This window comes from Muntiacus reevesi, chromosome 20 (genome assembly GCF_963930625.1).
Source record: "Muntiacus reevesi chromosome 20, mMunRee1.1, whole genome shotgun sequence".
Classification (NCBI taxonomy): domain Eukaryota; kingdom Metazoa; phylum Chordata; class Mammalia; order Artiodactyla; family Cervidae; genus Muntiacus; species Muntiacus reevesi.
The window spans coordinates 21,436,618-21,454,375 of record NC_089268.1 but is presented as its reverse complement, the minus strand read 5'-3'; the positions used below and the strand labels follow the sequence as shown (position 1 = coordinate 21,454,375).

At 40.4% G+C, this 17,758-nt stretch overlaps 1 protein-coding gene across 2 annotated transcripts in view; it reads left to right on the top strand.

Annotated features, from left to right (window-relative positions):
* CYP39A1 (cytochrome P450 family 39 subfamily A member 1) overlaps positions 1-17,758 on the top strand; it is an 81,998-nt gene that overhangs the window by 51,404 nt on the left and 12,836 nt on the right. For both annotated transcript variants that reach the window (XM_065912469.1, XM_065912470.1), the window contains 3 exons: positions 925-1,058; positions 8,642-8,737; positions 9,594-9,682. In XM_065912469.1, coding sequence (XP_065768541.1) covers positions 925-1,058; positions 8,642-8,737; positions 9,594-9,682 — 319 coding nt within the window. The remainder of the gene's footprint in view (positions 1-924; positions 1,059-8,641; positions 8,738-9,593; positions 9,683-17,758) is intronic.

The window sequence follows — 17,758 nt, the reverse complement described above, 5'->3', positions numbered from 1 at the left end:
GGGTCGCACAGAGTCGGACACGACTGAAGTGACTTAGCAGCAGCAGCAGCAGGTGTCTTCAACCATAATATTAGTTCAGGTATACAACTCACAGTAGGAATGTGTGATGCAGCTATGTTTGGGAAGCTCATAATTCCAGATGAAACACACATGTGCCATCGCCCTTTTCTTAATATTCTTTTTGCACCCTCTGAAATGTTTGATTAGATGATTAAAAACAAAAGCAAAAGTGAAGACAGTTCAGCAGGGAAGAGATAGGAGAATAAAGTCAGGTGGCGTCTCATACCTCTTACTTTGTCCTTCCTTAAAAATTTTATTTGTTTGGCTGTGTCTGGTCTTAGTTGTAGCACACAGGATCTTTAGTTGTTACTTGCAGGGTCTTTAGTTGTGGCATATGGAATCTTAGTTACGGCATGCAAGCTCTTTAGTTGTGGCACGTGGGATGTGGCATGTTCCCTGACCAGGGATCAAGGCGGGTCCCCTGCACTGGGAGTGCAGTCTTGGCCGCTGGACCACCAGGGAAGTAAGCCCCTTACTTTGTACTTTTGATCCCCGTCTTTTATTGCTCTTTCCTTAAGTGAAATGAGAATTTGGACAAGAAATAATGAAATGAATAAACTTTAACTTTTTCTGACAGGGACTGTCTTAGACATTTGGTAGCCATAGGACTTGTAAGAACCAAAGTTGGATACCAATCCATTACACTCCAGTAATCAACACTGGTTTAGTTTTTCATGCCATCCATTTTATCTTGGTAAGAGGAAAATGATAAAAAGAGATAATAAACGACTAAACTTGGTATGCAAAGTTAATAGTAGTATTGACACTTGATATCAGAGGCAGTTCTTAAACTATGTTGATGAGCTTACATGAAATCACTTTCTGGCCTCTTTAAGTCCATTTCTTAAAAAATTCTCTTTGCAGGTAAAGATAAGATTAAAGTGTCTGAGGATGACTTGAAGAAACTCCCTCTAATTAAATGGTGTATTTTGGAAACCATTCGTTTACGAGCCCCTGGTGTCATCACTCGAAAAGTCCTGAAGCCAGTTAATATTTTGGTGAGCTTTGATTTTGTTGTAAAATAATGAACCTTCTAGAAAAAAGAGTAGACCTTTTATCCATTTGTTTTTAGATACTTTCTTAATTTCCATGAAATACTGAGTGACACTGGAACAGGTTACTAGTAAAAGCTGTGCAGTAGCATTTTGCTAATATAGGTATTTATCTGTTGGCAACTGTTTTAGCTAAAACACAACCCTTTTGTAATCACTTTAGCTATGTGGTTCTGTATTAGAATTAGTACAAGCCTATTTCAATCAAACTGGTAGGTTGGATACTCTCTTCTCTGTTGGAACAACCAGTGAGTACCCCCTCAGCTGGAATAGGTTGAGGAATTGAGGGCGTGAGGAAGGTCCTTTAGGATAACTGGAAGACAGTGCAGGCCTCAGATCACAGTTACAGGTACACATAACAGGAATGCCGTGGGTAGCTGCAGCTGATGTTAGGAATTAACTGAGTGAGATCCTTTCTGTGGGCCAAGTAGGAGAATTTTCTCAAGTGCACCATAAAAGAAATGTGCATATGGCAGACATTTAGTTCAACATACAGTGAACCAATCAGGCAGAACAAAATAATCTTTTTTAGATGATTGACTTGGGGACTGAATTATCCAGATAGGTTGTGTTTAGTCAGCCCTCCATTTATATTAGCTTTGTTTATACACAGCTTGAGAGTGCCTGGATTTAAGTCAAGAAAATTTTGTGGTAGTAGAACACAAAAGAGACAAAAAAATCCAAATTTTATACAAGTTGCTGCTTGCTAAATACAAAGGAAACAGTTTATTTAACTGATCTTATGCAAATTGTAGCTTTCAGTTTTAAAGGGATTTTTTAACAGTTTTTGCTTTTAAATAACCAAAGTATTAATTATATTAGACTATGAATATAAATGAACATATATTTAAATGTTTATAAATCTAAATATATATATATATAATTTGTATAATAAATATATAAATATTTATTTATATAATAAAAATATACATATTGATTGGAAATAGTCAAACAAATTCATGCAGTTAAGTAGAACAAAGTGTTTATCACTCTGAATATTACTATTCAATATAATTGTTATTAAATTTTTATTAAGCCTTATTTATATCCTGGCCAATAGATAAGTAGCTGAATTGCAGAATAGTTAATTGTCTGAGAAAGACAAGTGGATGTTTGTTTTTATTGTTATTTTAAGCCTACAGTTCATATACAAATTCTGTTAGACCTATAACCTGAATTTTTCTGCTATTTTAGAGTGTAGAGGAGAAAAAGACCATAAAGAGAAGCTAAAAGAAGAAATTAAAAGTTGCTTAGAATCTCACAAGTCAGAGATAACCACTGTGAACATTTTGATATTATTGTAATTTTAGAATTTTATCCTGTAGTGTGTTCATTAAAAAATAAATTGAGGTCACACCAAGCTAATTTTCTCACAACTTACTTTTATTTTATTTTAACAATAGATCCAAAATATTTTAATCAGTATAAGACATTTGTATCAGTTTGAATTACAATTTCAATAATCTAATATTGAATATACGGACACCAAATAAATTTTTAAATCAGTTCCCTGTTACTGAGTATGTATATGGCTTCCATTCTTTCACTATTATAAACAGTGTAAAGATGAGCATTCCTATCGCTAATTATTTGTGCACATTACCCCAGTATAAATGAATACAACTTGGTTCTTTTAAACATCAAATATTCTCTGACACAAAGTAGAATATCTTTGCTGAATATATTAACATGTTCCCAGGAGTTTGGGCCATAGAAACATTCATAGATGGGATCACCTATGTCTTGACCAGACTGGTCAAGTTTCCTTGCTATGAATTCTAGAGGTATTCTCCACTGCTCTTTCCTAATGGAGTCTGAGCAGGATATTTGTTTTTGCTCTCATAATTACTTCTTTATATATATTTATATATATATGAATAAGTGAGAATGGACAAGCTTTTTCTGCTTTCTCTGGTTTGCTCTGTCCCTCCTTCTCTTTATTACGCCAGCTTTCAAAAACTCTTAACCTTCTATTTGTGCTTTCTAAAAGGTCTCATATTTAGTACCAAGCTAACCTGCAAGAATTCCTAGGGAAGAACTAGCCAAAAAAAGTGTTGGAAACTGTGAATAATTGAGGAATATTAGTTAATTCTCAAGGTATTAAAACATGCAGCAAAACTACAGTAATTAAAATGGCATGATACTGGTGTCAGACCTGATATTCAGATCAATATAACAGACTAGATAAGACACAAGCCATGCAGAATATGTGATATTGGATAGATAAGTCTTTGTAAGTACCTGAAGAAGAATGAGGTTAATATATGGTTTGGGATGACTGGTTAACAATGGATATTTTTTTTTTTTTTTAGCTTCTAGAATACCAGTTCTCAAACTTTTTGACCTTATGGCCTCTTTCTACTTTACAAAATTATTAAGAACCTCAGAGAGCTTTTGTGTATATGAGCTATATTTATCAATATTTGCTGTATTGGAAAATAAAGCTAAGAAATTATTAAATGTTTATTTAGTTGTTGTTGTTCAGTCACCAAGTAGTTCATTTTAAAAAGAAGAAACCTAATACATGTTAAAATAATAATGTGATTTTATGAAACATAACTATATTTTTTCAAAACACATAAAAAATAGAACAGCATCATTTCAAGTGTTTGCAAAGATATCTGAATTCCCATATATGTGTCTGTTGTCAGTCTGTTGTGATATATTGTTTTCTACTGATGGAAATGAAAAAAATCCAGCTTCCCACAGATATGTAACCAAAAAAGGAAGGAGTATTTTATTAGCCTTTTCAGATGTTTTTGTGACTATTCTTTGATTCTACACTAAAACTCAACAGCGATATTTTTTTAAGTTTGTTGCAATCTGAAATTTTATCAATGAATTTTTTTTGTACTTAGTCACATTAAAATACATTGGTCTGTCATGCTTCCCTGGTGGCTCAGTCAGTAAATTCCACCTGCAATGCAAGAGACTCCTTACAAAGTAGGAGACCAGGGTTCAATACCTGGGCCGGGAAGATCCCCTGAAGAAGGAAATGGCAACCCACTCTAGTATTCTTGCTTGGAAAATTCCGTGGACAGAGGAGCCTGGAGTCCATGGAGTCGTAAGAGCTGGACACCACTTAGCGACTGAACCACCTCCACCATCCCATACTTTGAAGAAGTCTTTTATTCAGGAATGATTTTTGATCTAGGTGATTCTCTGCAAAGGTCTCGGGACTCCCAGAAGACCTAACCCACCTTTGAAAGCAACTATTGTGAAGAGAGGGCTTCCCTGATAGCTCAGTTGGTAAAGAATCTGCCTGCAATTCAAGACAGCCAGGTTAGATTCCTGGGTCGGGAAGATTCACTGAAGCAGGGATAGGCTACCCACTCCAGTATTCTTGGACTTCCCTGGTGGCTCAGCTGGTAAAGAATCCGCCTGCAATGTGGGAGACCTGGGTTCGATCCCTGGGTTGGGAAGATCCCCTGGGGAAGGGAAAGGCTACCCACTCCACTATTCTGGCCTGGAGAATTCCATAGTCCATGGGCTCATAAAGACTTGGACACAACTGAGCGACTTTCATTTCACTTCACATGAATATCTTTGTGGAGAGAAGAGAGCTTCTTAGGTTTAGGATTAATCAGTGAAACCACAATGCAGATGAACAAACTGTACCATATCAAAATTTAACATATCCTATTAAGTATAGCCTAAATTAAATGTAAGCCAAAAAATTAAGAATAAGTATCAGTCTAAGCACAAGGCAAGTGTAAATAATTTTAGTATTTAATGAATTAACAGATCAATAAGTAAAGCACTAATACTACATAGATTACTGAGGGTAGGACAGGAGGACACAAATTTTATGACAGAAAATAACTTAAAATGAAAAATAGTAAAGACATAAATTCTTGAACAGCAATCAAAAAGAACCTATTTAAAATGTCAGGTTAGCAGATAATAGGGCAATGAAATTGATACTCTCATATATTGCAATTAGAAACGTATCTTGCTACAAAATTTGAGGGAACAGTTGAGCAACATGTATGAATAGCTTTAGATATTCAGAAGACATAGGACATGTATATTCTCATGTCATCTGAACATCTTTGTTAAAAGATTTTATATGAACAGTGCTTTGTGAAAGAAGATACTTGTGATAGCATTATTTGTTATAGAAATAATAGTAGAAAATGATTAATTAAGCATCCATTGGAGAGAAAATTATTTTATATGAATATGTAATATAAAAATAATACTTATGCTATAATATCAAGTGAACAAAGTAAGTGTCAAAAATTATTCAACAGGAGACAAAAACAATAATATGCATATACTGGGTTCATTTATGCATTTGTAAATGATACTTATCAGTATATACAAGCAGTGGACTTCCCAGGTGCCTCTAGTGGTAAAGAACGTGCCTGCCAATGCAGGAAACACAGGTTTCATCCCTGGGTTGGAAAGATCCCCTGGAGTAGGAAATGGCAACCCACTCCAGTATTGCATGGAAAATTCTGTAGACAGAGGAGCCTGGATGGCTACAGACCATGAGGCCACAGAGAGTCAGACACGGCAGAGCGACTAAGCACACTCAACACGTATAAACAATAAACTCTATTTAAAAACAACAACAAAAACCTAAACTGCTGTTATTAGCTAAAAGTACTGGAGGGAAGTCTCGCCAGTTGATAATTGTCTTTTGTTGCCAGAACTCTGGCTGCTTTCTATTTTTTCTATTTTCCTGAATTTTCCGAAGTTTCTAGAAAGCAGTTTTTTATTATGCAGAAGAATACACTTTTATAAAGTACTTTTTCTTTTTTTTTAAGCAGCTCACACCAGCCAAGCTCCTGGCCAAGAGCTAGAGAGAAAGAGTGTGCTTTTGTGGGGGCAGGCTTCTCTGATGGATGCTTTGCCTTTCCAGGACTCCTCTTCTCTTGAAGCAGAGTCTGCATTCCTTGCACCACTTTAGGTGTTGACATCCTTCTTGATTTACAGCAGAGACTCCTCTTCGCTCATCAAGAAAGCCCATCTCCGGACTAGCAGATGAGGTTCATCTGACCTCACAGCATCCCTAGGGGGTGGGCTGGTCAAGATCACTTCCGTCTACCTGACAGATGCAATTATTGCAACACAGAGAAGTTGTGACTTCCACTTCCTCGTGATCTGTGCCCAGTTCTCTGACTGTTTTGTCTCTCTCAATCTTTTTCTTCATCTGCCACATTGCAAGGACAGGACCGTTTGGACTGGACATGATGATGTCCATTTGCTCAGACGGTTCCTCTGATACACCCCCTTCTCACATCCTCCTCACTGCCTCATCTGCCTGGCATTTGCTGCTGCAACAGGAGCTCCTTTCTAGTCTCCTCCCTGTTGCAGTATGACTGCTGTTTCTGAGGCCCCCTTTGAAGTTTTCCTCCCAGCCTGCTTTGTGGGCTGCCTCAGGCAGTGTCTACGCGTCACGATGCCAGGTCAGCAGCCACTGAAGGAGCTATGAGGGTGGGGAGGGGAAGGTGGCAGCCGCCCTGATGGACACCTGGCCCAGGGTGGCCCCTAAACATATCAGGGTCCTCACCAGCTGACTTCAGAATCAGCTGTGTTGCTTCTAGCCTCAGTTCCAGCAGAGGTAGAGTGAACACACCGGACTGGGATCTCACAGGTCTCTTTCCACTTTAAAGATGGTAAGAGGATGGAACCAAAAGCCTCCATCTCTCCTCATTTTGATCTAACTCTCCAGCAATCCTGGTACCGAAACCACGAGACTCAACGACTCCTCAGCTCCCATGGGAACCAACAGAGGTCTGTCTCTTGGGTTAAACAGGGACGGCCCCCTCGCCTCCCCTCTCCACTCGCTGCTTCCATAAAAAGAGATGTTTTCAATTGTGAGATGCTGCTGTTCTAAATACGTAGATTTCAAGTGTTTTGCAAATACCTTGAGAAGACTTCAAAACTCTGCAGGATTAAAGAGGTGTGGCTTCTGCCGCTTGGCACAGAGAGTTACTAATAAAATATGTTCACCTCAGTAGAGGTGATGGCTGTCTAGCCATCTCACACCATGTGGAAGCTCTTCGTCCTCTGGCTCCTGGAAAAGGTGATATAAAGATGATTATTTTTATAATTTTATTCTATTATTTATTTATTTTTGGCTGCGCTGGGTCTTCATTGCCGTGTGCGGGCTTTTTCCAGTTGCAGTGCATTGGCTTCTCATTGTGGTAGCTACTCTAGTTGTGGAACATGGATGCAGTTGTTCCGTGGGCTTAGTTGGCCCACAGCACATGGGATCTTGGATCGGGGGTCAAACCTGTGTCTCCTGCATTGGCAGGCAGATTCTTTATCACTGGACCACCAGGGAAGTCATATAAAGATGATTTTGTGAAACAATTTTTAGTTCTCAGGCTACAGTCCAAAGGGTCGCAGAGAGTCGGACGCGACTGAGCAACTGAGCGTGCGTATGTTATATATCAAGAAAACCTACTGTAAGGTGAATGGAGAAGGATACTGCAGACTCTGCTGCTTGAGGAAGCATAATGTTTATCATCAGTGTCACAACCACCAACACCTCAAACGTGAAACAAACCCGATAAGCACACAGCACTTGCTTTGTCCTGTGTCTCCCTAATCAGTTGTCTTCGACTTCTTTCTGCCCTAACTGCTGCTGCTAGAGTCAAACAGAGAATTCTCTGCCCCTACCCCTGACACTGTCATCAGCACTCCCAATGTCAGGACACCCGCTGCTGTTCTTAGTGCTGGTATGGCCAGTGTCCTGTCTCAGAGTTAGTCTTTTCTGCTCCAGAACCTCAGAATCCACCGTGATGTCCCTCATCAAGGCCACATGCTACAAACCCCAATGCGTGCATGCACACTGCATTCGTGTCTGACTCTTTGCAACCCTAGGGACTGTAACCCACCAGGCTCCTCTGTCCATGAGATTCTCCAGGCAAGAACACTGGAGTGGGTTGCCATGCCCTCCTTCAGGGCATTGACCCAGGGATCAAACCCACGTTTCCTGCATTGTCAGGCAGACTCTTTACCACCAGCTCCACCTGGGAAGCCCAATATCAAACATCAGAAGCGGCATTAGAGTGTCTTAGTTGCTCAGTTGTGCCAGACTCTTTGCAACCCCAAGGACTACAGCCTACCAGGCTCCACTGTCCATGGGATTCACCAGGCAAGTGTACTGGAGTGGGTTGCCATTCCCTTCTCCAGGGGGTCTTCCTGACCCAGAGATCAAACCTGGCTCTCCTGCACTGCAGGTGGGCTCTTTACCATCTGAGCCACCGAGAAAGATCTCACATCAGAGTAGACTTAAACTAGTAAATATAATACAAAGAATTTCACATTTATCTACTGTCTCCCCCAATGTAACCAAAGATATATGTATGTATAACTAATCACCAGAATTAGACATCAGTAATTGCCTACATTGGAATATAGAAGTGAGCCATCCAGGAAAGAGGTTGTCTCACCATCAGTTATATCATGGATATGTCTTCTCTCGAATGTGGTTGTAGGATGAGTTTTAATGACCCACGATCTCACTAAAGCAAACTTCGAAACATGACTTGGAACTGATTTTTCTGTTGTAGAATTACACTATTCCTTCTGGTGACTTACTGATGCTGTCTCCATTTTGGCTGCATCGAAATCCAAAGTATTTTCCTGAACCTGACCTGTTCAAGCCTGTAAGTTGTCTCTTTCCATATACATTGTCCTTGGATTTCCTCTTTATGCTAAGAATATGAATTCATAAATCAATTAGGGCTATTAGCATTAGGAAGTCATATTTCTCTCTAGTAAATAAAGCTATGAAGCACAGATTAGATTTGTAATATAAGTGGCATAACATTTACAAATCAGAAAAAATTTTTCAAATAAGCTTCACCAGCTTTAAAAAAATTTTTTACCTGAAACGAGCAGGACATGGCAAAGTAAATATGCTTGATTCTGATAGAAGCTTTATTTCATGTTCTTCAGGCAATTGCTTCTGTTATTGGTTTCCATGGAGTACAAAAAAATTAAAATGAAGCAAATTAAAACTGTGTTCTGCTGTTTCTTAGAATTGAGGAATTACAGCGCAAAATAGAATTTTAAGAGGTAATTTAGTCCACTCTCTGCCTTTAGGTGAAACTGTCAAAAATGGCATCCAGATGTATTCATTCTACACACCAAGCTTTCTCCAACTGGGAGGGCTCTCAGTGTCTCCTTGCTAAATTTATTACCAAGGGCAATTTTATGATGGAGCCTGAGGCCTTATTATAAATATTCTTCCTCTTCTGAGGTCAATTCTGTGGTTGATTTACATTATCATTTACATTTGCCACTTAACAAAATTTCTTTTTTAAACCTTTTTATTTATTAGTTCGTGTTCCAAAAGCATAATGGTGGCTGATATTAATAACAGGTTGGAAAAAATGACCAACAACCTTGCAACTTTATATGCAAGGATTAGCTGTACAAGATCATTTTTAGCCTAGAGAAATAAAGTTAAGCTTATTTATATAAGACTGATTTGGAAAAAAAAATGCTTTCTTCCCACAGGAACGTTGGAAAAAGGCAAATTTAGAGAAGCATGCTTTCTTGGACTGCTTCATGGCATTTGGGAGCGGGAAGTACCAGTGTCCTGGAAGGTCAGTGTGACAGCTGGGTCACATTTATCCAGAAAGTCTGCAGAAAGATGAGGGCTCAGAGGGGGAAAGCTTTGGCTTAATCCCTCTTTTTTCCTATTATTGAAACTAAAGGACATCTAGGAGACCACATTCCGTCTGGTTGGCCCATCGTATTGTGTGATGTCTTTCTGGAAATGTCTGCAGTGGTTTCTGATTGGAGACCTCGTAAGAATTAAATATTACAGTTGCAGCTGCCAGATGAAAGCTGGGTTTGTGTTTCAGACGCTCAGCTTCCCTATAAGGATGATTTGAAGTGCTTTGACTTCTTTTTTAAAGATAAAGATAGTGTGTGTGTGTGCTCGGTCATGTCCAACCCTTTATGACCCGTGGACTGTAGCCCAGTGGGTTCCTCTGCCCACGAATTTTTCCAGGCAAGAATACTAGAGTAGGTTGCATTTCCTTCTCCAGGGGATCTTCCTGCCCCAGGAATTGAACCGAGTCTCCTGCATCTTCTCTATTGGCAGGCAGATTCTTTACTACTGAGCCACTTGGGAAGCCAAAGATAAAGATAGAAGTATCAGTATTTCTTGATATGTCCATAACAGTGTTATGATGGACATTTGCTGGGGTTACATAACATCGTTAACTTGGAGCATCACAGCAACTTATTAGGTGGTTTTTGTTTATTGAATTAGTTTGGTTCTATAATAACCTGCCTCTGATGTCTTTTAGAGTAAAATTAATATAGTACCCAGGCTGACTGTTCAGTGTGATGCCCTGTTCTAGTGCAAGTTACTTACTGTTTATTTAAGAAGGAGCCTTTTTGAACATCTCACCTGTAGCAGGCCCTGTACTAAGCGTTAGGAATAGAGCATGGATAAAGATGGACATGGTCCCTGACCTTGTAAAACGTACAGCCTACGTTGAATAAATACCGTTTCCTCATTGGAGATGGTTCTGCTGGAGAAAGGTAGATACCTGTTTATAACAAAATCTCACTCAGTGAACGTACAAATCCTTTAAAAATTCTGTATTCGAAATATTGTAGTTTTTAACTTAAGGCACTCATCTTCATTGTTTGAGCATAATTGAAAGTGAAAGTGAAGTCACTCAGTTGTGTCAGGTCAGACTCTTTGCGACCCCATGGACTGTAGCCTACCAGTCCATGGGATTTTCCAGGCAAGAGTACTGGAGTGGGCTGCCATTTCCTTCTCCAGGGGATCTTCCCTGGATCTACCCAGGGACCAAACCCGGGTCTCCTGCATTGTAGGCATATGCTTTACCATCTGAGCTACCAGGGAAGCCCTAATTACCAATCCATATTTGAGCATAATTACCAATCCATATTTGTGATTATGACTTACTCAACAGCATCCATTCAGCTCCTCCTTGGTTATACGTTTTATAATACGAACTTGCTTTTTGTAATTGACATGTGCTCCAAAATGGTTATAATTAGCCTTGCTCAACCATGGAAATTCCATCTTCCTTCCTAGGAGTTGTTCTAGAAGCTGAGGGGTGAGGTGAGCAGATTGGTGCCTGGTGTTTACCTGGAGACAACTGTTCGTCCTTGACCTAAACTGGTCAATCAGATTGAAGGGAGAGACGTTTTTCTTCTGTGCGTAGGAGAGAGGCCCCCTCTGTCCTCTCCCACTAGAAGTGAACAAGCAAGCAGGTAGCTCCGGTTGTTGCCAAGAGCCAAGCTCAAGAGCAATAAGCTTTAGGATGGTGTGGAGCGTGTGGACACAGAGGAGAGATATGGGAAAAGCCTGGTCCATGAGATGTCCCGTGTCACTGAATCATCAATATTGAGGAGCTACTCCACTTACTGTTATGGTAGATAATAAATATTTTTATCTTGATAAATAATATATATTACATGCAATATATGCGTGGTACATGTTCACTATTTTTTAAGGCAGTTTGCGTTGGAGGTTTCATTGGTTAGACCTGAAAGCATGCTCACATGCCCACCAAAGAAACTCCAAAGTTGAATATTATAATTGAGTGTCATATACTGTAAGGATAACAAACAAAAATAATAATAACTACAAAACTCCATGAAGCTCATCCTTCCTCTGATATTAGTTTTACTTTAGAGAAGCAGTTCTTAAACCAGTAACATATTTATTATTTTTGTCATCTACTAATATCAATGTTATGAGAGTAGGTCTTTTAAAAACATTAGCTAATGCTTTTTTCCAGTCCCTTTATATATATTCCTAGGTGTGCCTAAAGATTTTATTATAGGCATCTTTAAAATTGAGCAACGGGTAGTTTAAACCAAGGGCTGAAATGCTTTGCCATGCCGCATATAGAGTGGGCCAATGGTCAAGGAGTCACTGATGACTGTGGTTTCTAAGAGAGGCTATTATGATCTTACTGTGATATCTTTTGAGGCTGGCAGACATTTGCTTGAGTTTGGTAGCAATGGATCCAATAGTGGGGCCATCACAGTTCAGCTCAATCAATAGTATATTATTTATTCAGAAACTATACGTTTTTCAATGTACTGAGCTCACACTGTATGTTCTGCAGTGCGTACTGCAGAAGCTTTAGGCCAGAGTAAGGCATATTCTCAGTCCTTAGGAGATGACATCTGGAGAGGGTGAGGAGAATATCATATCGAGTTCACAAATAACTGCAAGGAACACAGGATGAGAGATGGCCAAGCGTCACACTGTGGAGATTCAAGGGAGGGTGTATCTGATCAAGGTGATCTTAGACAGTTTTCTGGGGAGAAAAGCCTTTGAAGAGTTAGATGAACTTCCGGACAGAGGAAGCGGTAAGCAAAGGGTCATTTGGTCAAGGATATGTGGGCTAGGGGTTATGGTTTTATTAGTACTGGCCAGTGGTGACTAGAAGACAGATTGAAAAGGTTCACTGGTCCAATGATATATTACAAAGATTTGGGTAGAGCAGACTCGAGTGAGACATGCCTTAGGTTATAAGGTCATGCTAGCATTCCATCTCAGAGACGTGAACTGGTGGAATCTTATTAGATTTGGAAAATGATTAGAAATGGTGATCAGCTGAGAGGGACGATTTGAGGAGGATGGTGGCTTTGAATCTACATGGCTGGAAGAGATGGTAGAAATAGAGAAATTAGGAACAGGAGCAGTTTGGGGAACAAGACGTGAGGTTTTCCTTCAAAAACTTTTGAGTGCAAAATGCGGCAAAATATATATCATATAACCAAAATCTGTAGGCTGGATATGAATGCTGAATAAATATGACTTAATTTTAAAAAACCAACTCAGCTTATTTAGTTTTCTATTAAGTTTCTGTTTTTAATAGTCCGTAATTTTTCTGTTACTTATTTTAAACGGCCAATCTATAAAACATTAAAAAAAAAAACGCAAACAAAAACCAGAAAATTGTTCATGAAGGTGGATGACTTCATTTGGACAGCATGTGCCAAGAAAGATCTTTGCACTAGAAATGTAATCCCACAAAACCTTAGTATAATCCCTAGAAAATACACCCATTGTTAATTTGTGTGCCTCGAGCCAGTTTATTTTCTCATGTACCAAACACTCAGTGAGTCAGAGAAATTTGCCTGTGAACTAGCTGATGATCAAAGTTTGTCAAGAAAACATTGCAGCCTTGCAGCTGTCACCCCTTGGTGTTTAGGCCACCAAGCCAGAAGAGTTCTTCTCCCAAGTGAACACTGAGTAAGAACTTGATGCTGCCACCAGCCGCCAACCAAAAAGCAGAATGGAAGAACCTCCTTGAAAGACAGGAGTTCAGAAAGTATATTTAGAGGATGAACCCCTGGCGAGACACGTTTCTGCAGTGGAAGGGAGTTCTTCCCAAATAAATCTCCTGCTGGAGAAGTCTAGTGATTGTGCAGAAAGACAAGCAGGAGAAAACACGTGAACTACTGGACTGTACCAGCCATCGTAGCATACAAAATGAAGAAAGGACATTTTCCTGTTGAACTGTGAATTTCGATGGAGGAGTAGGATGGGGGTTTCCAGTGTTGAGTGGGTGTCTCTGAGAGTCGATGATCTTAGCAGAAAGGGATGTGCCTGCCATACCCACCCCTGGCATGCACATCAAAGCCAGCAGTCCCGTGTGCCCTTGGTGCCCATCCCTGCAAGAGGATCCAGGGGTCTGTGTCATTGTGCTGATTGACATGAGTTAAATTCCAGTGTAAACAACAGCTCTGATCTTTGGCAAGATTACCCTCCCCACCTTACAAAGGCATGCCTGAATAAGAAAAGGGTGTAATAAGAGGAAGGCTGCAGTACTGGAGACCTGGAAATGAAGCTTGGACTTCTCGGGAGGAGAAACTGGGATTTCTACTTTTTGTGTGTATTTGGGTTTTTCATGTATCCTAGGGCAGGGAGTGCTAGGTCACAAAGTCATGGACTCATCTTGAATCACTAACGAAAGTCACATCACTATTGGAAAATTAATTCAGACATAGGTCCAGCTGATAGGAGATTAGATTCCTGGGTCGGGAAGTTCCCCTGGAGAAGGGATAGGCAACCCACTCCAGTATTCTTGGACTTCCCTAGTGGCTTAGACAGTAAAGAATCCACTTGCAATGCAGGAGACCTGGGTTCCATCCACAGGTTGGAAAGATTCCCTGGAGGAGGGAATGGCAACTCTCTCCAGTATTCTTGCCTGGAGAATCCCTATGGACAGAGGAGCCTGGGGTTACAGTTCATGGGGTTGCAAAGAGTCAGACACAGTTGGGTGACCAAACACATTGCTGTAATCTCTTGGGCACCTAGTATTCATATGATTATCCTTCATTCAGTAAATAGTCATCAATTGTATGCTATATGTCTGGGTAGAGATCCAGGAGTTACCTTGGAAAACAAAATAATGGATGAAGTCCCTTTTCTCAAGGGGCTTATAGTCTAACTCAAAACACCTCAAGACACTAGAGAGATTCAAAGACACATAGCATTCCTGAATTGCTTATAATGCAATTGGAGAGATGAGACATAGCAACATGAAAAACAAGGCTTACTTAACAGCGTAAGATGGCCCTAGAGAAATGCCGGGTGATTCATCTATATCATAACTGCCATAGGAGTTCAGAGGAAGAAGCATTGAAAAAGGCTTTGTGGACTAGATGAGAATAATCAATAAACTGCACAAAAGAAAGCATACCTACCTGAAAGATAGTGGTGTCAAATGCTGAGGGAAAAAAAAACCTAAGCACTCGTAGGAATGTAATGTGCCTATATGTTAGTGGTAGCAAGGCAGCTCTATATTTGAGGTTTGTGAAGCTCTGAGTACAGTTGTTTCTATGTGTTTACTATATTAATGATAATGTAATTTGTTTGGGGAGGGGGCTTCCCTGATAGTTCAGTTGGTAAAGAATCTGACTGCAATGTGGGAGACCCCCGTTCAATCCCTGGGTCGGGAAGATCCCCTGGAGAAGGAAATGGCAACCCACTCCAGTACTGTTGCCTGGAAAATCCCATGGATGGGAGGAGCCTGGTAGGCTACAGTTCATGGGGTCACAAAGAGTCGGACATGATTGAGTGACTTCACTTTCACTTTCTAACCATCTCATTCTCTGTCATCCCCTTCTCCTGCCTTTAATCTTTCCCAGCATCAGAAAGTGAAAGAAAGACCCAGCCTCAGGGTCTTTTTCATTGAGTCGGCTCTTCACATCAGCTGGCCAAAATATTGGAGTTTCAGCTTCAGCATCAGTCCTTTCAGTGAATATTCAGGACTGATTTCCTTTAGGATTGACTGGTTTGATCTCCTTGCATTCCAAGGGACTCTCAAGAGTCTTCTCCAACACCACAGTTCAAAAACATCAATTCTTCGGCGCTCAGCTTTCTTTATAGTCCAACTCTCACATCCATACATGACTACTGGAAAAACCATAGCCTTGACTAGATGGACCTTTGTTGACACAGTAATGTCTCTCTTTTTAATAAGCTATCTAGGTTGGTCATAACTTTTCTTCCAAAGAGCAAGCGTCTTTTAATTTCATGGCTGCAGTCACTATCTGCAGTGATTTTGGAGCACAAGAAAATAAAGTCTGTCACTGTTTTCATTGTTTCCCCATCTATTTGCCATGAATTGATGGGGACCGGGTGCCATGATCTTAGTTTTCTGAATGTTGAGCTTTAAGCCAACTTTTTCACTCTCCTCTTTCACTTTCATCAAGAGGCTCTTTAGTTGCTCTTTGCTTTCTGGCATAAGGGTGGTGTCAGCTGCATATCTAAGGTTATTGATATTTCTCCAGGCAATCTCGACTCCAGCTTATACTTCATCCAGCCTGGTGTTTCTCATGATGTGTCTGCATAGAAGTTAAATAAGCAGGGTGACAATCTACAGCCTTGACACTGATATACTCCTTTCCCCATTTGGAACCAGTCCATTGTTCCATGTCTGGTTCTAACTGTTGCTTTTTGACCTCTTAGAGGATAGCCAGTTGCCTTTGAGGAGCGGGGAACCCCAGTCACTCTGGATTTCATTTGAAGTTGCAAATTCAATTCATTCTGGGGAATTTGTTGCATAAACAAATGCATCCTCTCCAGTCCAGTTGGTAAATGGAACTGAGTGAGCTGGATTTACTTACATGCTTGTTTCCATTTTCACTATGGCTGTGCATGTGTCCTGGAGGAGATGGGGAGAGGGCCAAGAGTGGGAAAAGCAGACGTGGTTACCTGCAAGGCTGAGCAAGGCGGCCAGATCCCTTATTAACTTCCAGCCACACTTCTCTCTCCTTTCTGCTTTACTGAAGAGCAGTGACTCATTCAAAGGCTCACAGAAAGCATTGGCAAAATTGCAGTCATTACTTCCCCAACCATTTCATTCTGACACTTCCGTGTGGCTAAGATTTAAGTCTGTCAAGAACAGAAGCAGCAAACTCCAGAGTGATTTTTGATACTTAAGCCAAAGTGCTTCCAAAATAAAACATGCTCATTTGTTCATTTCCTCTCCATAAATGCCAGCAAGGACCCTCTTTTCCTTTTATTTACCAAATAGATTGCTGGCCCCTCCATGGGGCACAGAACACCTGCACAGGATTTGTATCTGTTGGAGAGAAAGAAAGGCCACTTTGGACTGGGTATCTCCCCATCACTTTTTTTTTCCCCCGTGGGCTTTCTCCCCTCATTAAACTGAACTGCTGCTCTTTAATAAGTTCAGTCACTCTCTTGTTCAGAAAGAAGTTTAAATTGCTGGGAAAAGAGGACTGGAATTAAAGCTGTGCTATATCACAGTATTGCCCATGGGTTATTTTTTTAATTTAATTTTTACTTTATATTGGAGTATGCTTGATTTACAATGTTGTGTTAATTTCAGGCTTCAGCACAGTGGTTCAGTTATACTTATATCCATTCTTTATCTCCCCATCATTGACTGTCTCCTTCTCACTTGCTAATTGCCCTAATTTTCCTAGATTTTCTAGCATCCTAGATTCATGGGAGGCTGGGGTGCTTATTTCAGCCCCAGCTCTGTAGTAATGAAGCACTGTTCCCTAAACCAATCCTCACATCCCTTCCCTTTGCCCTGCCTCCCCTCCCATAGTGATTGATTTTAGTCTTGCCTTGTGTTTTAAGTGATACAGTTAACTACCAAGTGAAAGCTTCTATTGAGACTTCTGGGTCAGAAATAATCGTTCCCTGTAGGATGTGAATAAAGAAGCACTTGGCCCCAGAAACCGTCAGCAGCTATTTTCAAACTGCAAAAGCAGGATGAAGTTGGTACCATAGAGCAGAGCAGCAGAGGTGAACTGACTCCATGGTTACGTCATTGAACTGTTGGAGTGATCACTGCCTAAGGCCAGCACCAGCTCTAGATGTTTAGGTGCATAAAGTGATACAATCCCTTCCACACAGAAACCAGCCTGTTGTGGATATTCTGTCACTTGTAACCAAAAGCATCCTCTGAGTGAAAGTCACTCGGTCATGTCCGACTCTTTGCGACCCCATGGACCATATAGTCTATGGAATTCTCCAGGCCAGAATATTAGATTGGGTAGCCTTTCCCTTCTCTGGGGGATCTTCCCAACACAGGGATCAAACCCAGGTCTCTCACATTGTAGGCAGATTCTCCCACATTGCAGCCACAAGGGAAGCTCCAAAAAATCCTAAGTAATCTACAATTTCCTTAAGA